This window comes from Bactrocera oleae, chromosome 6 (assembly GCF_042242935.1).
Source record: "Bactrocera oleae isolate idBacOlea1 chromosome 6, idBacOlea1, whole genome shotgun sequence".
NCBI lineage: Eukaryota > Metazoa > Arthropoda > Insecta > Diptera > Tephritidae > Bactrocera > Bactrocera oleae.
Genome location: NC_091540.1, coordinates 1,358,719 through 1,386,029, shown reverse-complemented (window position 1 = coordinate 1,386,029; position 27,311 = coordinate 1,358,719). Strand labels below are relative to the sequence as shown.

Sequence of the window (27,311 nt, the reverse complement as noted above, 5' to 3'; positions counted from 1 at the left end):
TGAAGCTGGAACCGTATCTAAACTCCGAGGTCTTAAATCTAATTGGGGGTAATGGTGTGATTATAACTATATTTGGACCACCTAACATAAGTCCAGTTTGTTGAAAATTAGATACTGAATTTTCGGAAATTTTTTAAATCTATTTCTCACAGCACTAAAGTGAGACGAATCGTAGACTCAGATTCCTTCCAAACTACTTTCATTGATCTTTTAACATTTTTTAATATTCTGGTCACACCAACCACTGTGAGCAATACTTTTTGCAAAACGGAAGCCCAAATTTATTCTTTTTCTATCTATATTGGGTATGAAATTTTTTTAAGTCTTTCAGATAGCAACATAGTTTGTATGTTATTAACAAATATCGAAGATGCTCATCTGTCCGGATAAACTTTTTACTTATCAGAGATAAGAGATCTTCATAAAGATTTTCGATATCACTTCTGCATTAATATATTTTTAACAGGTAGATTTAAAACTAAGTATCCTAAAATGCTGCTAATAGGCAAGAAATCTGTGGCAGAGACAATAAAACTACATCAAGCGTCGTTTCCGTTTATTTTCGGTTGTAAGTCCTAGCTAAAATATTAATATACAAAATAAGGACTTCGGCTTTATAGAACTCTCATAAATGAATAAAACCCCATATTGTGCGGGATAACTGTTTAAGGAAAATTTAAGTTTTAATAGAGTTTGAAAGATACCATTACTGAAAGATGGTCTCATGTGATCAAAGCTAGCATCAAATATTTTACTTTTTTTTGCCAATATTGAGTCTTTCTACATACTAGCGCAGGGTTTGCGCCGTTTTAAAGTTAAAACAATAAAAATCAATTTTATATCAAATATATATATTTATTTATTTACGCAACTAAAATTTATTGCTTTAATTTTTTTTTAATTTTTTATTAATTTTTTCTCTAACTGCCATTTGCTTATAAGAAAATAAATAAAATTAATATTAAATATTTATAAGTTATTTATGCAAATAAATTTATTTACTTAATTCAATAGTCAAAAATATTCTATATAAAAAACTCACTGGAGTCTCAGTAAAAAAATAACAGTATTATTGTAAATTAAATATAGAATAAAATTATGGTGTTTTTTAAATTAAATTACGCTAGAAACAATGTTGTATAAATTAAGCTAGTTGCTTAAATTAAGTAATATATAAGTATATTATGTATATATACTTGAGAATACAAAACAAAATTAGCTAAAATAATTTTTACATACTTTCTATAACTATTAATACTTATTTATAAAATATTTTGTTATTTTTATAAATCAAAATTTTATTCACATTTTTTAATGGAATATAATACACTATATAAGATTTAGAAGTGACTGTATTTATTGTAATTAACAAGCAATTTAAAATAAGCACAATTTTGTACAGAAAATCTGAAAAATCTTTTTCTTTATTAACGCTCTGTAAGGACAATACGGTTTGGCAGACCTTTGTGTACGCTTTATTTTTAATATATTCTCTGATGTGAAAGATAGTTAAATATTAAACTATTAATTTTAGATTATTTTCTATTAATTTTTGTACATAAGTTGGCACCAAATTTTTCATATATATTTCACTAGTTTTGTTCTTTTTCCTATGGCACAAGGGAATTCTCAGGTCTGACTTGGCCATTTGAATATATACAATGTTGAGTTGCAGTAAATTATTGTATAGTAAAAATATTTATACATAATATACAAAAAAAAAAAAAAAAATTAAAATAAAAATAATATTTAATATTATAAAAAATTTATTGAATAATTTTTTGAATAAAATTTTGAAAATAAAAACAAAACTGAAAAAAAATTGTAAAATGAAAAATAATTTTTAAAAAATAGAAAAATATAGATTTGTTTCGAAATATGCTATTTAAATTAATTATATATACATATCAAACTGCTGTCGAAGCTCGATAAATGAATAAAAAGTAATTTACAATTTAAAAAATAGTAGTTTTTAATATTTTCCGCACGATTTAAGATAAGTTCTTTACATTGCGCAAAAACACAATAACCGTTTGAGAAGTTCAAACATTTACTGACTAAAACGAACGAAATTTTGAAAACAAATAGTATACCGCCTGAAAGTATGCCTAGGCAAGAAGAAAGCTCAGTAACTAGTGCAGCTAAGACACAAGCTTGAGTGTTTATAGCTTTATCGAGCTTTTACTATTTTCTAAATACTTCATTAAGAAAAAACAAGAAAAATAAACGGATTCCAACAATATGTGTTTCGTACAAGTGATTTAACCAGTTAGCGTCTGCGAACGCACCGATGTCAAGTCCAGCGGAGTTTGCTTATGTATCACAGCATGCGACAGCGCTGCATGCGCCGCCATACTCAACGCAGTAGGTGACGCGGCAGAAGGCGGTGGTGTTGTAGACGTGCGAGAGTTTCCTTCCACATGCGCCAGTTGACGTTCATAGCTAGACCGCGCTGCCGCCAATCGTCGTTCGATTTCACGTCCTTTCAATGACAAGTCTATGGGTTCGTCTTGTGCATCGCTGGCAGACGTACAATCCACTACTGTCACAGACGCTGCTGCTGCCGCGGCAGCAGTTGCCGCTTCGCTTAGGCGTTTGATTTCTTCCTTCAAAGCAGCGGGCATGAGGTGAGCAGGTGGACTGCCGGCAATATTGGTGGCGGAAAGTGGTGTGCCTGGTGGTGCAGCCAGCGGTGATATGTGCGGCGGTAGCGCGAAATGCACGAAAGGACTGCGTAGTGGTTCCGAGTGTGAGCGATAAATTTGCAGCAGTTGTTGGTGGCGTCGCTCACGCGCCTCGGCCTCTTCTAAATCTTCGTACGCCAATGTAGCAAGATGTTGCGCTGAATTACAGTTGCGCTCCTGACGACCTGAAACGCTGCTGCGCGCATCGTCCGCTGCATCGCCGGCAGACGACGCGCCTGAATCGCTAGGTGTTTCGCTGAGGCGCGTCTCCGCCTTGCCACCATAGCCGAATGCGGGTAAATGATGCAGGTGCTGGTGCTGCTGCGCGCTATATTGCAGTTGTTGTTGCGCCACCTGTTGTTGCTGCTGTTGTAATTGATGCTGCTGATGCGCGTGATGTCGCCCACTATCCGCAACACCATTAAGAAATTTCGCCGCTGAGCTGAGTATATTATTTTGGGCTGGCGGCGGTTGTGGTGAGCCTCTGCTATTCGCAGCGACGGCAGCTGCGGCCGCAGCGCTTAGTGCCAAAGCTGTTGGTGACATGCTGGCCGATTTTATGCAGGGATTCGTTTTATCTTGATAGGTTTGACGCGCTTGCAGCTGATGTAAACGCGCCAACTGCTCGAAGCTAGCTCTATTGGCATTAGCTTCATTTATGCTGCCACCTCCACCTGGACCACCGCCGCCGCCGCCTGGCCCATTACCTGGCACACTTTGTTGCTCTTGCAGCAGACAGTGTATTTTAAACCAATTCGAACGTCGTCCGTAGCGTGAGCCGCTCTTCGACATGCCTACCAATAGGCACTTGCGCAGGCGACACGCTTTGCACGCCGTGCGATTCTTCTTGTTGATGACGCAATCCCCATTGTTTTTGCAGCCAGCAATGGCGGATATATTGTTGTAGGTGCGGCCGAAGAACGACTGAAACGAGGGGGGAACAATTATTTATATTAATATTAATTATAGAGTACTATAATATACTACAATAAATAATATATATTATGATTCGTTAGTTGAAATCTCAGAAAATATCGTACTCTAGAAAGAAGATCCTTAACGCGTTCGCTTCGGAGTAACCAGTTTCTTCAGAGAGCTTACTTTATTAGAAAATCAATTCGGAAGAATATCCTTACTAAAAAGAAAATTTGTGTGACAGCTTGATGACTGTATGTATGTGGAACCTGTTTACGATGAAAGGAGCCTGCAGTAGATTTGAATCGGAAATGATCCTTTAATATGTTCTCTTCTGGTAGAAAGCTCTTTCAAGAAGGAGCACTGCTTTTAAGGTAAAGGGGATGGTTGAGGTAGCCCTTCGAATCTGAGAGGTGGTTAAGTACAAAATTAAAGGAATCCCTAAAGGTAGCAGATTTGAGTAAAAACTCTCTTAAACGATTTTGGTGAGAGAAATTTCTAAGATAAGGGAAGGCCAGTCGAAACTTATGAATTAGTTTAAGAATATGTAGTACGTAAATGACTTGATCTAAAGAGAATAAGTCCTTTATTCTGATTAATAAGCAAATAAATAAGGTTTGAAACTTGGTTTTCCGTATCACTCTCTCTCTCTCTGCTTCTATTTTCACCTTTCAGAGCTTCTTTGGTTAACCACTAAGTGATCTCATCAAAAATCAGCTAGGTTAGCTAGCCGAGCTCGTATCAAATTCCATTTCGCTTAACTTAACTTCAACTATTTTACAATTTATGCTTCAGTGCCAGTACATTTGCAAGTAATGCCAAACAAAAGACTTAAGCAGCAAACTTGACACAAATCTCGTTCTTACGAAACGCACAGCAAAGTCAGTAGCAAATAATGTGCATATCTTTCAAAGCTTTTACATTAATGGCGAATTAATTAACACCTTTCAGCGTCGAGTTGACAAGAAAATTACACACCTGCAGATGCTGGTGTGTATGTGTGTGTATGAATATGAGTATGTGGACAAACCTTCTTTGCTCTTTCTAAGCAACTATTAATTTTCACTCAAATGGAGTAAAATAGCCGGCTTGTGCTGCGAAAATGGGGCACACTGAAATACATACGTACAGTTATTTCTTTATTTAAAGCACAGTGTTGAATTTCAAAGCCAAGCCAAGGCTGCTGCAGAGCAAATTTCTACAAACATTTATTTGTATATAAAATATGAGCGTAATAATGGTAGCAAGTGTACAAGCTACAATTACTGTTATGTGCATTATACTTCATTTAATTTTGTTGTTATGCAAGCTAATGTTGCACATTAGTAGTAAGCGTAGTATTTGTGAAATGGTAGGGGATATTCCTTTCTGGTTCATTTGGTCAGCCGGGCTGATGGACTTTTAAGTGTGGCTTTTGTTTGCCGCTGAACTAATTACACACATTTGTAAATGCACAGTTGAGCAGATATGCTTACATACATCTGTGTATGGGTATGTATATTATTTTTATTGCGCTTAATGCTGAGCCAATTATGTGTGAAGTAACGGTAATTATAATTAAATGGAAAAGATTGTGGAAAAAGAAAAAAAAAAATAATACTTGCGCAACAAAGAAAAAAATTGTTATTATGTACAAAATAGAATACAAAATAAAATAAAATAAACGGTGTAAATAAAATTAAAATAAAAAATTATATATAATAAAATAAATAAAACAAGAATAAAAAAATAAATAAAACTAAAAAATGAAAAAGTGGCAAAACTAAAAAAAAAATGAGTTAAAAAAAATAAAATAAAATAGAGTGAAAATAATATAAAGTAATTGAAATAAAATGAAATACCTCAGAAAATATTTAATCATATGTAATAACGAGTAAAGAAATTAATTACAAATTTAAAAAAAAAAATAATAATAATATTAAATTCAATTTAATAACGTAAAAAAAAAATTCCATAAAATTAAATAAAATCAAATAAAAACATATACAGAAATATTTTTAAATAAAAATTTTAAAAAATAGTTTCAAAGTTTTCGGTCAATTTATTGTTGATGCGCACACATTTTTTTCATTACTTGAATTTATTTTTAAATTAAGAAATTTTTTTTTTATTAATTAAAATTTTTTTTTATTTAAACTTTATTTTAATTTTCGTTAATTTAATTTTATTTTTTGTAAATATTTAAACTTTATATTATGTTTTATTGTTGTTAATTTTTTTATATTATTTCAATTTTACACTTTTTAAAATTATTTTTTTTTTAATTTTTGCAATATAATTTTTAATTTTCTATAATTTAAAATTTTTTCTTATGCTTAAGTTTCTTGCTAATGACGTGTTTTTTTGCTATAAAATAGCTTAAATGAAAAATTATCTATTTCCATTTAACAGTCGTCCCAGCTAACACACATACTTATTCTTACCAAATTTGGCACAGCTGCTAAGATTAATGCAGCTATAAAAGATCATTTTATTTTCGGCCAAAAATAATAATATCGAAAATCGTAATCTTCGAAATTAATTTAGAATGCAAATGTCACTATTATGACATTTTAATAACGGCAGCTCCGGTAAGCTGCAAAATATACTAAATTAAGCTACTGTGCTAGAAGCCAGCAGTCAGTGCCAAGATTAGTGCTATAGCAACAACAAGCAGTGACAAACGCGATGCGCAGCTTCAAAGTGGGGAAGAGTGCAGCAAAGCCGATGGCAAAGGCACGAAGTACATTAAAATGAACAGAAACACTAGCAAAGCACTAAGAATATCATAATGAAGAAGCTTCAAACTTAAAAATACAACAAAAACAAATTCAAAATCTACTAAGCATCACTAATCAGGCAAACAAAGGTGTGTTGCCGCAACACAGCTTGATGAGCAATTGAGCAGCTAAGCAGCTGGTGTTTGGTGAAAAAGTCAAGGTCGCTGCAGAAACAAATAAGCCACAGCAAGCAAGCAGCAAAGCAGCGCGCTTTAATGACACAAAACGACAGTCGGCAACAACAACGGTGGATGTTGCTCGTGTAGATCGAATAGCGGCGAGCAAAATAACTTTTGCTGCTTTGTGTTGTTTTTGTTGTTGGTGTGTTTTTTGTTGTTGCTGCGTTTTGTTCTTTTTGGTTGTTATTATTTTTGTTGTTGCTGCTGTTGGCTACATTGTTATGCAGATGCCAGTGGATCAAACAAAGGTGGTATTAAAAGCAACGTCAGCAGCATTAAGAGAACACACAACAACAACTAAGCCAAATAAAAAAGAGGTTGCTATTGTAGCAGCGCTGTCTTGCTGCTGCTGCTTTGCTATTTTTTTGTTCGACGATACTATTATGGCACTAGAAATCATTAATTTTCATTAAACATGCAAACTTATTACACATGCACATTTATTCACGTATGCTTGCATTAAATAATGAGGCGTTCGCAATAAAGCAGAAATAAATTGTCTTTTAGTCAGAGTTCAAAATGTTAGCAATGAATGCAAGAGGTGAGCGATGTGTATTATATCTGAGCTCAAAATTATTATTATCCTTTTTTTTGTTGTTGTATGCACAATATTTAATATTTAATATTAACTCAAATCAAATACAGATCGTTATAGATAAATACAGGTAATATTTCTTACGGTAAAATAATTTAGACTTCAGCGTGGAAATATGCTCATATCTCGATACTATTTGTTTAAACAACTTCAAACTTTCGGAGAATATTCCCAAATATGTATATGTAAGTTGCTAAAAAACGATTTTTGATATTTTCTAGTGAACATAATCTCTTAAATAAAGTTTTATTTAAATCCTTATTAACATTTTAGAGTTAAACGCATTCACTATACACCTGCCAAGCAATGTAACGCAATGCAATTAAGCTTGTCACCACAAGTGGTCCAGAGCGCAACCGCATCCGCACCTGCACCCGCGCAATACTTTCGCCATTCGCATAGACTGCTACTCCCACTTTATCAACACAGCTTTATAGTCAAACATATAACTAGTCAATTTATATGTGTAATTCAACTGTCTCACGCACTCATATACTCGTGAGTACATAAAATGTCCAGTCAACTTTTATTACCGCCCATTTCGTTATGTCTTGTAGCAATTTGTTAAATGTCACTAAGCTTTGTCGGCGGCGCACACCATAAAAATATATTTAATTTAATTAGTTGGCTTGCTGTGTTAACAGTGTACTTGCGCATGCGCTTTATCGTTGCGCGCTCTCTTTCTCACTCTCACATAGCAGTTTCTTTATGCGCCGCGTTGTGCTGCCTTGCTCTAGAATGATTTTTAAGTTAAGTGCGCTTTTAATAGGGCGCCAATTCATAAAAATCCACTTTAATTCGCGCAGCAGCTGTACGCATGTTGCAACAACCGACGCCAACTGCTGTGCCATTTTTATGCTCACTCAATCAGGCGGCAAAGCAGTGCAGCGCAGCAACAAAAAGTCAATTGCTTGTTAATCTAGAAGATCATTGACAGCACATTAACTTTCCACCGAAACACTAAAGTTCGCATCTACAACACGTGAACGGCAATGTGTCGCGCTGTTTTACGAGCGGCGAAGCGGAAAACACTTGTTTATAGGCTTCGAAAAATAAAATTACATGAAATCTGCGCATAAATAAGCGCCTTAAATGTAAAATAAGACAATAAAGTAAATTATTATTTGATTTTTATTTATTTATTGCTTGTAATTACCGAACGCTGCATGCTAACTAATATTTATTGCTGTGTTTTATTGCTGCAAACTTGTTACAGTTATTCACTTTTTTGATGATATACTTTTTCTTTTTATAACATAATAGTATTTTCTAATGCAAAAAAATCCATGTCTATACTAAGAGGCTCTCAATTAGTCACTTGAAATGGTTACCATAAAGAAAGCCTGCATGTTCAAAGCATTTCACTCGATTTGAGTAACATTATAAAGTTTGCTTAGCTTGTTGCTGTATAATTTTTCTTCAATCGTTTTTTTAGTTCTCAAATTTAAATGCTACTGATTATAATCTCCTGTATTCTTTATCAATAACTTGATCTTTTCGTATTTGATATTCTTAATTTTAGCAGAGGCAAAGTCAGGCTATGTTAATCCAATCAATACAAGTTAGTTGTTTCAAAAACTTTTTAAATTATTTTATATGTCATTCTTATTATTGTTACTGTGTGAATAACCTTTTATTTTAGACTCTATGTGATGAAGTGTTTATGACAGGGAAATTCTACTAAAACCCCTGCATGCATTGCACTTGTTATTAATTGGTCGCTATTGTTTTTGGGTTTGCAGTATATATTCTCAACGTCTATTTTCAAAGTTCGGGCGCATTACTATTCTATATCATAAATTAGCATTTATGCATTTTAGTATTAGTATTGATGTTGATTCCCGCAATCATACTCACGGTTCAATAGCAAGTGGAAAAAGTGCGATCTTAACCTCAACATTTTAGGTGATCACAGTTGCTCCAGGATACACGGCGTATCATGTGACATTTTGCAGTATATTTTGCAGATATAACCAAAACGTTAGCTGGCAGCACTTAGACACTTAGTAAAGACAGAAAGTAAGTGAGTTATTTTCGATTAAATTACCACTACAAACAGGTGTTTCAAACTTTCAGGAATAATAAGAATAAGTTACTAGCCAGGCCATGTCACATAGGGGACGCAATTTTTCAAAACCTGGCAATAAGCTGACATTGTCCTATGGATGGCATTTCTCGTAGAACACTGATAGTATTTATTGCGATTTCAACTTAGCTTGATCCCTTCATTGATTGAATCTAAATATGCAAGAACCTAGTTCTCTCTAATTCCTTTGCCCGCTGCGCGATTAGTTTGCTTTTTTTCCATGTTCGTGTCTCTACTAGCTACCTCTAACTTAAGTACTATTGCATTTGACTATCAATTATGAAAAATCAGTGTTCTAATAAAGTAAAGCCAACAAAATAAACACCTTCCTGCTTTTACTAAGCTAGATACATTTTGTTATGTACCCTGCTTTAATCAAATTCCAGCAAAATCGCCTTCACAGTGGGTCATAGCTATCAATTGCATAAGTAAATTACGCGCTCGGCAAGCCGGCGCTTGCATCCGCATCATTAAAGTGTTATTAGTGCAGCGACACATACACACACACACACACACTTACATTTGTAATGCGACCTGTGCGTATTAAAGTAAAGACTTAAGACACAAACTTGTTGGCGTTCGGCCAAACATTATGAATATTCGTATTGCTCTATATGATTTCCTGTTTAATTTAGTGGCTTGAGATATTTGTTTATTAAATTCCTGCTATGTGCTATACACAATCATACATACATTAATGGCATTAATGTCCATCAATTTGGTTATACTTAATCAACTTTGGCGCACTAATTTCCAATTTGTTGTTGTTAGTGAACGCCATCAGCAACACTATGCGCTATAATTTTCATTATAGAATTTGTTGTTTTTGCTGTTTTCGTGTTATTGTTGTTTAAGCAACGTTTTTGTTTCACCTTGCAGCACAACGTTCACGTATCATCATTAATTTCATACGGTGCAATGCATCAATTACGATTAAAATTGTTTAACATATATATACATATATATATATATATATATATATCTATGTGTGGAGAAATATGCGGAACCAAATGTGTGGTGTGTAGCCACATGATCATTAGCCAGCTGAGCTGATACTGTTTTAATTTGTTATTAAAATCAGATTTTTATGGCATTGAGGATTTTCATTACATAGCAATTAGTAAGCAAGCGTGTTGCACAAGTGGAATATATATATATGTATTAACTGATTTGTCATAATCTCCCGCCTGTGCTTATAGATAAATGGGGAGGCTTCGCTTTTCTTTGTTCAATTTTTAAATTAGAAAGCGCGAAGCAGTTGCATAAAACCAGCGGAATTTTTGGAATTCGTTTATTTAAGCAGTTTGAAAGACGTTTACAATCTAATAAAATATAATAATAGAATAAATTCGTATTGATATTAAACCGGAATTTATTCGAAATGTTTTACAGACAATTAAAAACAATGATGCCACCTAGAAAAATTTTAATAAATACAAAGAAGTTAAACAATGAAATACAAATAATGAAGAAACACTCCAAGTTTGAAACTGAGTTTGAATAATGTTGCCATTTTGAAATATTTTCCAAAATGTTAACCGAATGTCACGCCAGAAAATATTCGTGAATGTTTTGGACTTATTTTGGTAAAGAGTTGCTATCTAAGGTTTTACAATTTATTGAAAAAATTTTAAAATATTTTCCGAATGATTTTCCAACTATAACGTTTTGGGCTTATATAAGCACGGGATTACCACCAAAAATAAAAATAAAAACCGAAAAAATTTTAAAATATTCTTAGAGAGGAAAAGACTTATGCAAAATTTCAGAGCAATAGCTCAACAACTGTAGGGCTGGTTTGCGTATTTTATATATCAGAAGTACTCCAAGTTGGTTTAGACAAGAGACTATTTCTCTCTTTGGTCGAATATTAGATTTTCAATGCTAATTCTTAACTGTGACCTTACCTACCCTGTCGGTAGTCGCTTATACACGTTATTCAAAAAACTGACCATAGAACACAATATGTTGAAAGTTTTATTGCATGGACTTTCTTATCAAGTTAAAAGGCCTGCACTTTCACTTCATGAGTTTAGATAACCTGGATTAAAATTGTCTTTCTAAATATTTTAAATATTACAAAAAATCTCGGAAATGAATCAAATTGTATAATACAGATTGGGTATGAGACACCGCTAAATTTCAAGCAAATGACATTTATGTAAGTTGGTTCGAAACTTTGCTAACTGCCATTTGCAAGCTTTTATAGTCTATTACTACATCCCAGTACCACTGATGGCAGCATAGCAACAAAACGGTAAAACAACAACATTAACGAATACGAAAAGTAAAACATTTATGCTTTTATGAGCGAACGCATTAAGCCGAACACGAAATGGGCGAAATGGAACATAAAAGAAAGCAATAACGCCACAAACGCTGCTAATAAAAGCATAAAATTGCAAAACCAAATGAACAATTTGAAGCGTTTACCAGGCATAATTTAGAGCAATGAGTGGTAAAGTAGTCAGCGAGCGAAGCAAATTGTGGGAAAATATTTATTTTCCATTTAAAAATTGAAAAAATAGCAGATAAATAAATGCGGAGGCCAATAGCTGGACAACAAATAGCTAAAAACAGCAACAAAAGTAAATCTTTGAATTGAATTACGCACACACAGGCACATTCATACACAACAAGGCAGCGTGGCGGCAATGAATGAATCGTAATGAATGCAGAGCATGCAAACCGGCTGTCAATCATTTTGTTGTTGTTGTGCACAAATATTGCAAACACGTGTACTTATGTGCTTGTGTATGTAAAATGGCAATGAGTCGAGTTCGCCATGCAATTGAACTGTGCAACTGGAGTAATCGTCGCCGTTGTGGCCGCTTAAATCGTTTTAACTCGATCGCTTGACTCTTTAGCGCTGTGGCAAGCAAATCGTTTATTGATTTAATTTTCATTCGGTTTGTATTATTGATTCAGTTGATGGTGGTTGTGCGTGCAAAATGCAGTCAATCAAATCGACATTATCTGCGTATTAGATGATTTCGCATAAAAGAGAGCGTAAACTCGTAGAAGGAGAAGGTAGGTAGTATAGAGTCTGTTTGCGGTTACTTTATATATCACTGAGAAGAAAAATAGCATTTGTTTTGAGTAAAATGCAATGCAAAATAAATATTATGCAAAATTTGGTTTATAAAAATTAAATTTAAATTTTTAAAAAGGTGGCAACATGCATTAAAAAATATTCTCAATCTAAAATATAAGTTTAAGAAAAATATTTTCATAAGGTTTCTTGAGTATGATGCCCAAATGTAATATTTAAATGTTTTAATAATTTATTTTAATGAAAATATGTATAGAGGAGGTAACTTTTCTCTAAAATATTTTCAACTACTTTACCATAAGCGTGCTAAAATTTACTTTACTTCGATAATTACATAACTTTATAGTATGTATAATTCGTCTAACTTACTTAATGTAAAATTTCTACATTTTTAAATAAATGGCAACACCTTAGAAATATATATATTTAAGAGATGTCTTCCTCAACACGGTTGAAGAACAACTTGATATTTCAATTTTCTAAAAATTTATTTTAATAAAAACATCTAAACAGGTGGCAACTCTTCTCTGAAATATTTTCAAAATTTTCAAATTGAATTTACTTTGATAGCTTTACTGCATAATTCCTTTAACTTAGATGATAAATTCAATGTCTAAATAGGTGGCAACTCACCTTAAACAATATTATCTATTCTAAGTTTGTTTTAAACGTTTTTGATCCTGTTTTACTATTTATTTAATATTATTATTTCATTCGTTTTTTTTGCTATTAAATTCATTTTCAAAGTCAAATTTATGCTACAGCCGTGACGCGCAACATAATTTTGTTGTTAAAAGTTTAAAAAAAGAGTGAGAACGAAAAGAGGCTATTAAAAAATTTGTAGCTTTTGATTAATTTCTTCGAAAAGTGAATTTAAAATTGACTAGCTCTTATAGTGTATAAATGGTAGGGAAATTTAACTAAATTTTTGTGATTCTCCGGTGATTAATGGCTGAAAAAAAATTCCAAACTGTATCAGTTATTTATGAGTACAAGGAGAGAATTTCGTCACCATTAAAAAAATTGATAAGTGAAAGCCTTTTTGTATATAACATAAACTGGTTAAGAAGTACAAAGGTTTCATAAAACGAAAAAAATAGGCTTGCGCTCAAAAGTATGCAATGGAGAGCTGTTCTGGAATTTTTCACACATTTATTTTCTCTTTTTGAATAAAAACTTATTTTCAATAAGAAATTTGAAGCTCTCTTTCAACATTCTAAAAATCCATGCAAAAATTAAATGAAATATAAATGTTATTTATTATGTTTATTTTGAAGTACTTTTAAGAATGTTTTGTATACTTTTGATTAATCAATAAATGGCGTTACATATTCCTAGAGCTTAATCTGAAATAAAATGGTCAAATTCCGATAAAAGCTCGCATATTAATTTTTACCTTGCAACCTTCACATGTGAATGCGCCAAAATGAAATCCAGCCGCCGGCTCACCGCACACTTTGCACAGCTGGTTCATCTGCAAATTAAACAAGATAATTCAGTATTAATATTTTTATGATAAACCGCAGATTAAGTGCAAGAGTTGTAAACTAAATAAAAATTATAACATTTTTGTAACGAAATTGCGGGAATTTGAAAATCAGCTATTTATGGAGTCTTATGGAAACACCTGAAGCATGTAGCTTGCTACTTTAATAAATAAGAACACAAATCTAATAGCCCAACCATAAAACGCTTCATAAACACAACAAATAATTGCCAATATCCTGGCTGCCGCAAACAAAAGCTTAAGTAATATTTATTTGCAATATATTTCAATTTATTTTCGCATAAAAATGAAATATTGCGCAGGTCAGCGGCAATAGTTTGTGGTTACCAGACTTGCCACCCAAAGCAAAAAGAGCAAATTATGCACCTTGATGCGTAAATATTACATATGAGCATTTAAAGTTGTTGACAGCAAAAGCTTTTGTATGCCCAGCAGCGGTACACAAACTACCGTTCTACGTGAACATAAACACCCTATATGCTTGGGTAAGACGAAGAGAGTTGCATATTTGTCAAAGACACACTCATACACGCGCAAATTCTATAACCGCAAAATGTGTGTGCGTTGCACTTGTTCGAATAGATTAGATTTTGTGTGCGCCCATAGCAGTTTCATTCTACCGACAGTCACGTTGCTATTGTTGTTGCTGCTCATGGGCACTGTGTAAAGTGTGAGAAAATACCGGCACAACGCTTGTCGGTGCTGTGAGCGGATTCATTAGAGAAAGTGCATGCAAAATATTGACGTTGGGTTTGTGTCTTAAGTCTTCTGTTTATATGCGGCAGCTTAGTGCTTGAGCTACTGCAGCCAAGTTGTTGGAAAAAAAGTAATGCGAAGAGTTAAAGTACTGGTTGTAATTGTAAACACATTTGAGGTTTAGTGCTGATTGTTAGCTGGTTTAAATGAATTTTTAGTTATACGTTGTTATTTTTAGTAAGGTCTTAGTGTAATTTACTATTACATACTAATAATTTATTTACTTGCAGACAATTGCTTTTAATTACTCACTTTATCATTATAAATTATTAGTTTAATTATTTATTTGCAAATACTTTTAAATAATAAGTTGTAATCACTGATTACAAAGTATTACAAATAACCAGTAGTTTAATACAAATTACTTAGTTACCAATAAACATTTTTAATCTAAATAACTGTAGACAGATTTTTCTAATTTATTAGGGATAGTTAATCATTTATAGAAAATCAAGTTTAATTACTTAGTTAAAATAAATGATTAGGTAGAAACAAAAATGACCAACAGTTAAATATAAATGACTTTCTTACCATTACAGAATACTAATTTAAGTAATTGTAAAGAAGTTTTTCCAATTACTCACGAGTAATTATGTCACCAAAATTATACCAGTAAAATTATTATTTACTTCTTTACCATTACAGGTTGGTAGTATAATTATTTATAGATAATTACTTTGTGATTACTTATTACGAAGCAGCAACCTAATTAGCTCATACTAATCACGTAGTAATATCTTGCAAAGCAATGGCTATAAGTAATGATTACTCGTAAGCAATTAATACGAAAAAACATTATAAAATAGTAATTTAATCATTTAGAGAAAATTTAATTTTAATTACTTACTTATAATTATTGATTACGAAGCAATAAACTAATTAGCAGAACCTACTTACTAATTACTTAGTAATGTCTTACAAAGTACTTGTTTTAAGTAATGATTACTTATAAGTAATTACTATGAAAAACTTATTACTATATCTTCCATGAACTTTTTACAAGATTTTTTGATGAACTTTAAAGCATTAAATTATTGATTATAAGTAATGATTACTTTTAAGTAATTGCTAAGAAAAATCTATTGTTATATCTAATATAATCCAACACAGTGCATTGTGTGAGCTTTGTCTAAATATTTTCAAATTATTTCCGACTCTTTCTCAAACTCTTCAAATGTACGAGCTCAGAAACCTTTTCCCCTACATTTTTGAACGGCATCCCCACTTTCTTAATAAGGTTTTGCGTACACCGTAGCTTCCAAGCTTCCATAGTGGCGTCATGAACATGCCGCATACCTTTAAAGTGTAATTTTTCTGCCGAATTTTCCTTTTCTTTTTTGCAATTGCATTTCTTTCCTCCTATCCAGTAAATTTCCGCTTTTCGCCTCGTTTTTTAGACTTCGCTATTTTTTTTGTTGTCTTTGTGGACACCAATTTTTCTTGTTCACCTACTAAATAAATGCGGCAAATGGCATAATTTCCTTGCGGCATTCAGTAGGTCAAACATGTTCACAGGCCGGCCAGGCCGTGCTAGACTTAGGCGGCTGCGGCGCTGCTGGTGAGATATGCCCCAGGCGAGCGCAAAGAAGCAGCAAGCAAGCAGCAATGAAAAATAAAAAATTAAAATTAAACAACAAAGCAACACAATCATAATAAAAAATACGATAAAAATGCATGCCACATGCAGCATAGAGCAGATTAGCAATAACAACAAGAGCGTAGCTTGTTGCGGCGTTTAAGTTAAACTTCACATTGAAAAATGTTGCTGCTGCGCGCCATCGATTGCCGCCGCGACGAGCGTTGCTTCTTCATTGCCGCTGTTTACAAGCGCTTTTTTGTACAGCAGACTTTTTGGCATTGTAATTTCGGTACACCTTGTTGTTGTAGTTGCTGTTGTTGTTGTGTGCACGCCTGTGAAAATTTTTTGTGTTGCCAGTGCTGCCGCTGCCACTGCCGCAGCCGTCGCTCTTCTGGCTGTTGGCATTGCCTTTGACTTTGGTTTTGTTTTTGTTTTTTGCTTGTTGCTGCTTGGTTACCTTCCCGGTCTGGTTCAATATTGAACTCTTGCAATATTGTTGTTATTGTTGCTGCTGCTTTCCCACTTCTTTGTCTTCTATACCTTTCTGGGGAACGAACATCACGCTGCTGCCTTGAGTGTTGAGTAGGTGGCAGGTCGTTTTGGTCAAAAAAAGTATAAGAAGAGTTGCAATAAAGGTACACGAAACAGAAGGTACCGCAAGCAGTGGTGGAGGAGGGTTGTGGTGTAATGTGCTTTGAGAGTCTTGCTGATATTTGCGTGGGTGCGGAGCGTGTAGCAGGCGCGATGGGAGATCGTTTTAGCCAAATCGACAGCAGCAACGGCGCATGCAACAACGCGGCAACTATCGGTGTAATGAGCCGCTAGGGTTAAAACAAATAATTTTGGTGATAGTAACAAAAATATAAAATAAATTTTAAATAGATAAGTACAAGTTAATAAATAACATAAAAATAAACTAAAAATACAAATGAAACAAACAACCAGAATTAAAAAAGTAGAAATAAAAACAAATAAAAAAATCTTTAACAATATTGTGAAAAAGGGAGCTAAATTATTTGAAATAAAAAATTTTTGGAAATAAACAAAAATACACATAAATTTAATGTAAAAATATTTAAAGAAAAGTCAAAACAAATATTAAAATTTATAATTTTTTATATAATTACTTTGTATTTTTGTATGTGAGAAGCTTCTGCACATGATCCTTCAACTTTATTTTGAAATTTGCTGTTTCTGCAGCAAAATACTGCACCCAATTTTACACACTCACACACAAACACATTAGAAATCGTTTATGCGCAAGAGGAAAAGTGTGCAAAAAGTGTTTTGAGTCATAGTGAAAAAATATTGCCAAATAAACAACGCCTGCTGCTCATAAAGTTTGGGTCAACAAAATAATAAGTTAGCAGCGTGCGCGTAAAAGCTTGAGAATACCTCGAAAGCGGCGCAATAAAGTGGTAAAAGACAGCGCATCTTCCCAGAGCGGCCAACATAAGCACTAACACCAACACCACCAGCGACAACGACTGGCAGTCAGTGGGTCGCCTATAAAGCAAGTGAAAAGAATTTCGCAACATTTTGCTGCCACATTGTATGCCTGTGGCATGCAGCAGCAACAGAAATAACAATACCGCTGCTGCTGCTGCACGCTCTTCAATGTGCTTTTGCATTTTTAATGAAATGATAATTTTTTCTATGGCACTCGATTCGTTTGCTTGCAACATCCTTCTTGTTATTGTTGTTGTTTTTCATTTTTATGCCATTTGTTGTTGGCGATTTTTGCTTTTATCACTTTTATACAATTCTCATTTTTTATGCCACAATGCGGCCGGTAAGGTGCATCACACAGTCGTCGCCGTCGTCACAGTCATCTTCAGCATATCGCCGGCATATATGGTAATTTCGCTATGAATTGCTGTTGAATTGCTGCATATTTTCATGCATTGTTAACTCAATGGCTTAGCGCTTGCAAGTGTGTGCCTGTGTTGCACAGTGCTTATATATAGACATGTGTGCACTTATAAATGCTGTAATGGTTTCTGTGCGCGCTCCCACTTTTTATGCACGCTTTTGTTGTTATTGTTATGGTTTTTTTTCTATTTTACGCTGTTTTGACTTATGAACTGTTTGCCAATGCCACGGTCGTGGTCATGCCTTCCACGTTGATTGCCTCTAACCGTTTTCAAATTTTTTTCGTTGCCTGTTGTTCACTTGTTGTCAGCACTTTTGCAGAAAGTTTTTATTGTTCTGATTTACTCTATCATTTGTGATTATATTTTATTTGTGATTAATAAATATTTTTCAATAACAATTTTCAAGTTTCGTTTCTTCTTTCATTTAGTATCGTTGTGTTGTTGTTTTATTTTCTCTCATTATGTCTCGTTATACCCTGAACTGGATATCCAAAGTTTGCCACGATGTATGTATATACCCAAAATGTAGCGTCGGAGACCCTATAAAATATAAATGATCAGCATGATGATCTGAGTCAATTTAGCCCTGTGCCGTCTGTCTGTCTGTATATACGCGAGCTAGTCCCTCAGTTTTTGAGATAACGAAATTTTGCACACGTCCTTGTTTACACAAGAAGCAACTCTCCTCTCCTCTCCTCTTCTCTTCTCTCCTCTCCTCTCCTCTCCTCTCCTCTCCTCTCCTCTCCTCTCCTCTCCTCTCCTCTCCTCTCCTCTCCTCTCCTCTCCTCTCCTCTCCTCTCCTCTCCTCTCCTCTCCTCTCCTCTCCTCTCCTCTCCTCTCCTCTCCTCTCCTCTCCTCTCCTCTCCTCTCCTCTCCTCTCCTCTCCTCTCCTCTCCTCTCCAATAACATAAATATTAAAAATATATGGAAATATATCTTCCCCAAAGAAAAATTCTGGATCCGATACTGTCCGTACTTCAGATTTAAATATTTTGTTAGTTGTTCTCTTTCTAACATTCTTAACATATACGGGTATGTATCATTATATTCATACCTGCCACAAAAATTTTGATTGACTAACTTCTAAAAACTTCAACAAATACTCATAATCATAATTCATTGCCAACCGATCCGCTTTTTATATCATTTCGCTGGAATTTACAATCGAAAATAATTCATTTCTATTTACAAAACTGGTACAAGCATTTTACAGCATTTATTTACTCATCCACTAAGTAAGCAGCTCCGGGCCATGCACGTAACGGCCGTGCACTTTGCGACAGCGCCGACTTGCTCAATAACGTTTTGGTAAATTATTTTCTAGCAGCATTGTTTTGCGGCTGCGCGCTAAGTGATTTCTTGCTGCTTGCATCTCATCTTGCGCGCAATTTTTCTCATGACCTGGCCAACAAAAAAAAAATGGTCAAAAGGAAAAGAAAAAAAGTAAAAAAAATCAAAATACACAAACTATCAGCTCAAATGTCCGTCCGCCAGTAGATTTGCATGGTCAGCCAGGCAGGCAGCCAGCCGGCCGAGGAACTTGACTAAAGCGCGCCGTTATTGTCAGACATTGTGGCACGGCCACCAAACGGCCACAGTTTGAGTGCACTGAGTGATGTTGCAGCCGCGCATTTGCCTAGCGGCCGAGCTATCGACAGCGCTACGGCGATGGACGGTGGACGGTGGACGAGTTGGTGTCGCGGCTGTCAGGCGCATGCAACGATTATTTCACACCTCTGACATTGTGTGGGCATTGTTTGGTTGGCCGAAGCCTGATGCATCCTTTGGCCATTGTGCACTGAAATCGATCAAACGTCAAACGGTTGACGCGGCGCAGTGACGGATATGTGGCACGTCAAAGTGTCGCGAAATGAGCGGCGGAAAAGAGTGTTGCATGAATACTGAGGAAATGCTGGAATTTGGTTGCTTAAGCGGCAGTGTTGTTATTGCTGCAAGTTGCAATACTGTTCTTTTTGTTTTTGCTATTATTATTGCAAGCGCTGCTGCTATTTATGCAAAATACCAACCAATCAATTTTTCTGCCTTTACCTTTGCCCAGCAATTGAATGCCACGCTTTTGTGCTGCATACTTTACTTGCAATATTTTTTGCTGCTTTGTTTTTGCTGTTATTGCTCTTCTTGTTATTCGTTATCGTTTTTGTTATAGTTATACTTTTTGCTATGCCTCACTGTCAGTTTGGTGTGAATTTCGGGTTGCCTAACAATGCGAGCAATTGCTGCCATGCCATGACAGCCCGAGCAGCAGCAATAACAACAGCGACGGTGGCAGGCTTCCAGCAGCCGTTACAGCATATCATGCCTGGGTAATCTTGATTTATGACTTCATGACCAAACAATCAAAAGCAAAACAAGGAGTGAAGGATGGGTAAAGCTCAACGATTTTTGGTAACAAGAAACTAAATTTTCCCGTTAAGAAATATGAAAACAACATTTTTTAAACCAAAGTTAAGGCACTTTTGGTGTATTTTAAAATTTAAAAAAGTGAAAAAAATATAAAAATTAAAAAAAAAAAATTATTATTTTATAATAAAATAATTTTAAAAAATTATGTTAGAAAGAGCTAAAGAAAACACGATGAACAAAAAATTTTAATTTATTTAAAAAAATTAAGAGTATAAAACTCAGTTTATTATATATATATTAGAGAAACAATTAAAATCCTACTAAAAATTAGCGAAATTAAGAAAATTATTTTAACTAAATTATAAAGTGTCTTTAATGAGGTTTTTTCATTATTTCATTTCAGTAAAAAATTAAATTAATAGAAATAATTTTAAAAGATTAGGAAATTAAAAAAAAAAAATTTTAAGCTTTTGCCTCATACTTATTTAAAAAAATAATTAGGAAATTTAAATAAAAAAAAAATTGGCAAGTTAAAAAGCAATATTAATATTTTAATGCCTTAAGTAAATTTGGTAATTTGAAAATTAAAAACCAAAAGACTTATACACTATAACTTATTAAGATTTTTAATGAAATGTTTAATTAAATTTGAACATTTAATTGTTTTTTGTGTAATTTTTAAAATTTCGAATGAAATTTATTCTTATTCTTTTTTAAATTATTAAACTTCCAGTATAATTAAAAAATATATTAGATATTTAATTTAAAGTTAAATTAAAAAGTAGCTAAGAATATTAAGTTAAAAAATTTAAAAGAACAAAAAAACCGACGGAATTAGCGCTCAAGGATGAAAATTCCCAGACTTTACATTGTTATACTTTTACAATATTTTTTTTTTCTTATTTTCCCTTTTTTATTTTTTCCCTCGTTTAAAAAGTATTTAATCAAAACTACAGGAAAGAAAATATTTAACTTAGCAAAAAAATTAGAAACGCTGAAAAATTAAGTAAATAAAAATATGTTAATTTGAATTTTAAAATTATTTTCTTTTAAATATATAAAAATATATTACGGTAAAATAATTTGTTGAAAAAATTTAAATGTGCATTAATCAACATTTTTACTCACACTACCATCACACACATACATATATACATATTAAAAATCTTTTGCTTCATTGGTTAACCTTTTCATCTGACGATTTTGCTAATGTTGTTGTCCGTCTTTCATTATCCACATATTGTCAGTTGACCAAAAAAAAAATATATATATACCTATATATAAAAAAAAGCATACTTTTGCACATTGCTGTTGTTGCTATGAGCTTCGGACTGCTTAAGCAGTTTATTCGTAGCGTCTACTTTGTAGTGCAACGCGTTGGTTTGCATATTGTTTTTTGTTGTTATTGTTGTTGTACTTTTTCTGAGCTAAGCTTTTGATTCAGATTAAAGGGACTGCACAACAGTTGTAGGCATTTGGTCTGACCATTTTGGCTGCTGTATTAATGTTATTTAATTTGGGTTTGAAGCTTTGGGGTGACCAGTTACACATGAGATGCCGTTATAAGAGTCAAAAGCAGTATTTTGTATCCCTACTTGGGTTTCCATTTACGTGGAAATATTTAGAGTTATCCGCTATACGGATGATATCGTCAACTCTCTTTACGTACAGACATTCTCCCCAACAACTCTTTCAACAAACCACCCATTTCAGAGCAGTACGTCTAGTGCTACTTTAATAGCAGCCACTGGCTGAAAGACACTACAGCAGTCCGGTCGCCTAAAGCTTAGCTTGACGGAGAGTTCATTACAGAATACCCCCTTTCCAGCTTCTCCCTAGCTTCGACCCTGAAAATGCTCACTACGCCTATTCTCTAGCGACTGCTCCACCTCCTTCCCTTTAAAGAAGTTTTCGATAAAAATCTTGTTAGTACTTACTATTATTTATTTAGTTAGTATTACTCAAGAAAAAATTGTGTTTCCTTTTCATGAAAAGTGCGATCAATATAAAGGGTTCTAAGACATCCAAATTTACTTTGACGTTAGAAGCAGGAATTTAGCAGCCACTCAGTATGCTACTACCTGGTCACCTTATTTAGTACTTGCCACAATAACAACAACACCAAAGTATCAAAAGCCATCATAATAAACTAACTCACCGACTGATTGGCAGTTTTTCGCTGGGCCAGCGAACGTTTTGCTGTGAGTCAGCTTGTCTGCTTGGAATTGCTGGTTGCACGGCTGCCAACTTTAAATTGACAATCATTTGAATTATTATTGCTAAGCAGATGCAACAGCTATAGCAACACGGGGCAGCAGAAAAGGCATGTAGACAAGATAGAGAAGGCAACAAAGGCTGCAGGCAGGCACAGCAACAAGCAGCAGCGCTGCCATTAAACCGCTAAAGGATGAAAATTCCCAGGCTTTACATTGTTATACTTTTACAATATTTTTTTTTTTCTAATTTTCCCTTTTTTATTTTTTCCTCGTTTTTAATTTTTTTTCGATATATTTTCATATTTCTTTTCAATTTTTTTTTGCGTTTGCTGCACCACTTAGCTTTTTTAACTTTTGTTCAGTTGCACCTAATGTTTGTAGCTGTTAATTTTGTTGTTGTTTTTTTGGTTGTGGACTGTTTTCATAGTTTTTGTTTTGCTTTTGTTTCAGCCTTTCGTAGCGAGCTGCACATTCAGTGGGCATTTCGGTAAAGTGAAATAAATGGGCAACGATTGCGATTATGCGCCGCAGCAAAGCAAAAAATTAAAAAAAAAAATTTAAACGTGCAACAACAATAACAAACATTGTTGGCAAAATGAGCTACAACTCCTGGCTGCTTGATTGTTTGTTTGTTGCAGCGGCGCGGAAAAAATGCCTCAGGCTGTGCCATGGTAACAACAGTCACCAACAGTCTAACCTAACTTTTGCCATAATCGCTCAGGTGGCTGTGTGGCTTTGGCAGCGCTGTCGCGTCGACGCGCGCGGCGCACACAAAACACAAGAAAATCGTGAGATTTTTTAATGGAATTGGTTCGTGAAGAAGTGTTGATGAGGTCGATGATGTGAATGATGATGCCGTTGATTGGAAATTGATGTCATTGCAATGTTGCACTGCAATTGTATATACGGTATGTATTGTTTTTGCTATTTTTAATTTTTTTTTGAAAATTTTGTTTTTAATTTTTTGTCAATTTTCGCTTTTGTTTGTGTGCTGCGGTGCTGCAACAACTTGTTGTGTCGTTTTTGTGAGGTTTATTCTTTTGTATTTTTTATATGGGACATATTTCATAAATCTTCAGATGGGTTGTATGAGCTGACAGTGGCTGTGGCAAGCTGACCGCGAAGGTTAATAAACAAAGTCAAATAAGAGAAAAACATAAATGTGCAGTTATCTTAATTGGAGTAAAATGAGAAAAGTCAAGGAATGTTAGGACAATGCTTAGCAGCCATTATATTCGGTGGGGGAAATTCTTTTAGCAAAGAGCAAAATGTATAAAATGATTGGAACTGTCTATACATGCCTGTCTAAGGAAGCTTTTAGACATTAAAGCGAGTTTCTGAAACTCGCCAGATTAAGCTTACCTAAAAGTAAACTAGTAAGTAAAATCTCTCCTATTCTTAAATTTATGAATTTAATAATAACAGTTAAGTTTCTAGTATATCGGCGCACTTTTATACCAGTTTGATGTGAAAATCCAATAATTCATTTCAAATTGTAAATTAAATGATTTTTTATCGCTCAATAATGCACTAAAGGTATTGAAATCACTCAGAAATATTAATAAAACATGAATTCAAAACCTTGAATCAAGTTTCTAAGTAACAAGAAGCTGCAAACAATAGACGTAAGCAACGAACTTGCTTGGGAACGTACTATAAAACTCATTTAAAACTATATATTTAATAAGAAATAATGTTTATAAAATTAATAAAAATAAATTTATAATTGTCATGCAGTTATATGATAGTGTATATAGATATATAACTGTATCAATAACAACCTCCCCAACGCTTATTGGTCAGCGCTTAAATGGCGCCTGTGTAGCCACAACTGTCATGGCGGCAAAAACTATGCGCTTGTTTGACAAACTCGTTGGCTTGAAAAAATTACAATTTATTTTTACTTAGCTACTCGCGCAATGAGCTGGTTGTAATTGTTGCTTGTTGTTGTTAAACGCTTGTGCTATTGCCATTATAATTATTAGCACGTTTGTGAGTGCGCTATGCGATACATATACGGGGCGATATGCTCGTACATACAACGTGCGACCAGTCGCTGAGCTGCTAGGTTAGACACCAGAGAGAAACCAACACACAACACACACATACATATATACACTAAGCTTGAAAATTGTAATAAAAAGCGATTAATTTACGTGTGTGGCGCAATGGTGGGTCAATAGCGTTAGTTAGCAAGCGTTTTGTGTTAAAAAAAAATATAATAAAAAACCAAATAAAAAAAGTGTTTAAAGTTAGTTCTGTCTCTGCCACTTCGTTCTTAGTTTCGCATGCAATATTTTTCATTACTTCGTTAGCGTACTGCTTATTGCTTTCAGTTTTCTGCGCATTTTTTGTTGATTTTAGTTTGTATCTTTTCTTTTCATTTTTGCGCGTACTCCAAGTGTCCATACAGCATGTTGCATGTATACGTGCTGCATTAATATTTTCATTTGTGTTATTTGGCCTTTCTATTTGTCTTACTCTAGTGTTTGGCCATGCAAATGTGGCTGCAAAAATAACAAAAAACTGCGAAAATGGCGTCTGACATGCTTGTGTTGGCATGTGGGTGGTCTACAGTGATGCGACAGTGTTGCACGGTGGCAGGTTTTATTGCCACATATTTTTAATTGTTATGATTATGGTATACGCAGCAATATTCGAAACTATTGTGTTAAGTTTTTACTAAAATTTGCAGTTTGAGTAATATTTTTTATTGAGTTAAATTTTTTTATTGACTTTACTAACCTAGTAAACAACAATCAAATATAATAATAATTGTATTATCAATAAAAAAATATACATAATAATAATTATTCAAAATTTTCTTTATACAAACAATCGATATTTTTATAATGATTTGTTAGTGTTGTTAAAAAATTTTGCCAACTTTTCTGAAAATAAAAAAATTCAGTTGCAAAATACATTTATTATTTCACACTTTTGTGAACAAGATGCGAATTTTTGCTTTTAGTTTAATACCAAAACTGGTTCCTTGTTTTTTTTTTTGACATTTGTAATATTTATATATCAGGGTGATCCAAAAAAAAATCTTATTTATGGATTAAAATGAAAGAAAAAATTTACCAAGGCAGTATTTTTAGCATCATTGTAAAAGGTGTTTGTGAGCATTCAAAGTTTCTCATATAAATAGAAATAAAATTTTCTAAAAAAAAATATCTAAAAAATAGTTGCTTATTTTAAACATTTTGTTTATTTGAATGGATGTATACGGCGAAACCTCAACAAAATTTAAACTAAAGCATTCAGAAGCAAATCAAATGAAATGTGAGTACTAAATTTAAATCTTTATTAAATTATTATTAGTAAATGTTAAATTTGGCATATTATATTATTGCTTTTAACTTGAAATATCATTCTTTGTAGTGAGTTATGGCAAATTTGCTAAATATTAGAAAAATTATCAACTGATCTTTTTTCATTGGTTGAAAACGTTGTACGGTGTCGAGAAAGTGATGTGCCAAAATTAAAAACTTCGTTCGAATTCGATATTCAGCGCTTTGATTTCTTAGAAAATGTTCATTTACTAGGTAGTCAACCAAGTCACATCATGAAAATGGTTTGTGTGTTTGCTAAACATTCAAGTTGCTTATGAATCAAGGTTTGTATATTTGGTAAACTGGTTTCTTAGGGGAACCCATGCTAGTGCAGAAAATATAAACACATATTTTTTTTATCATAAAACAATATATGGTAGTAAATGACCTTCTCTTCTAACCATCAATAGCAGCAAGCTACTTTATTTTCAGACTCGAAGTCTGACATCAGTTTGCCCGAGGGGGCATCCTTGTTACAACTATATCAGAACGAACTGGCTCTCCGCTGTCCGCGTATAAGCTGTCTAAGTGTGATCCTTGTTGACGCTTATAACACGATCGACTTTCAACCTAATACAACCTAACTTGAGCCACATTTTACGTGACAAAAAGTAGGTATAACCAAGAAAGAATATTATTTTAAGTTAACTTCGAAATAATACCATACACGTCATGAGTACAAAATATTCTATACAAGAACTTCTTGGGGAGAAAAGGATGTGTGCAAAATTTCAGATCGATATCTTAACAGACGGTCAGACAGAAGAACATGTCTAAATCGACCCAGCCGTGTTTTTTAATTATCCTGGGTCCTGGAGCCCTTCAAGATACTCTGGGGGTGTTAGTTCAACTGTGTTTGTAATAATCGAGAGACTTTTCATGCAATTTTGTTTTGTCATTCGATTTTCAAAAATTATAGGCGCTTAAGAAACCTGATTTTTTTGCTATTCCTGGGTTTCTTTCCTTATATCTTGTGCTATATACTTGTATATATGACAACGGTAAATATATATAAATAAATATAGTCAGATACATTTGGACTTCCTCTTTTTTGACACCTTACTTGACCCCAGTTTCCACAAAACGTTGAATTACAGTTAGTTGGCGGCGATTAGAGCAGCGTTTTGCCGCACCACGAAGGGCGTTGTACAGTGAACGCTGCAATTGGCAAAGTGCTTAACACCACAGCAGGTGGCAGACACATACAAAAAGAAAAATATATTAGTAGCAGCTTGAGCTACGCGGTAGCAAATGCAGTCATTATGTGGAAATCGCATCTCTGCGCCTAAAGTCGAGCATTGGAAAGAGGGCGACCACCACCAACGACAACGCCACTAACAACAACACCAGCACCTTCATTGAGGTAACACAATAATAACAACGACAACAACACAATCATGATCTTTGCAA

General features: G+C 33.8%; 1 protein-coding gene across 1 annotated transcript in view; it reads right to left on the bottom strand.

The window, feature by feature from the left end:
* Positions 1 to 1,452: 1,452 nt before the first annotated feature.
* eg (eagle) overlaps positions 1,453 to 27,311 on the bottom strand; it is a 44,087-nt gene continuing 18,228 nt past the window's right edge. The window contains exons 2-3 of the mRNA XM_036358459.2: positions 13,667 to 13,744; positions 1,453 to 3,608 (exon numbers count right to left, since the gene is read on the bottom strand). Of these exons, the coding sequence (XP_036214352.2) occupies positions 2,262 to 3,608; positions 13,667 to 13,744 (1,425 nt within the window). The 3' untranslated portion in view covers positions 1,453 to 2,261. The remainder of the gene's footprint in view (positions 3,609 to 13,666; positions 13,745 to 27,311) is intronic.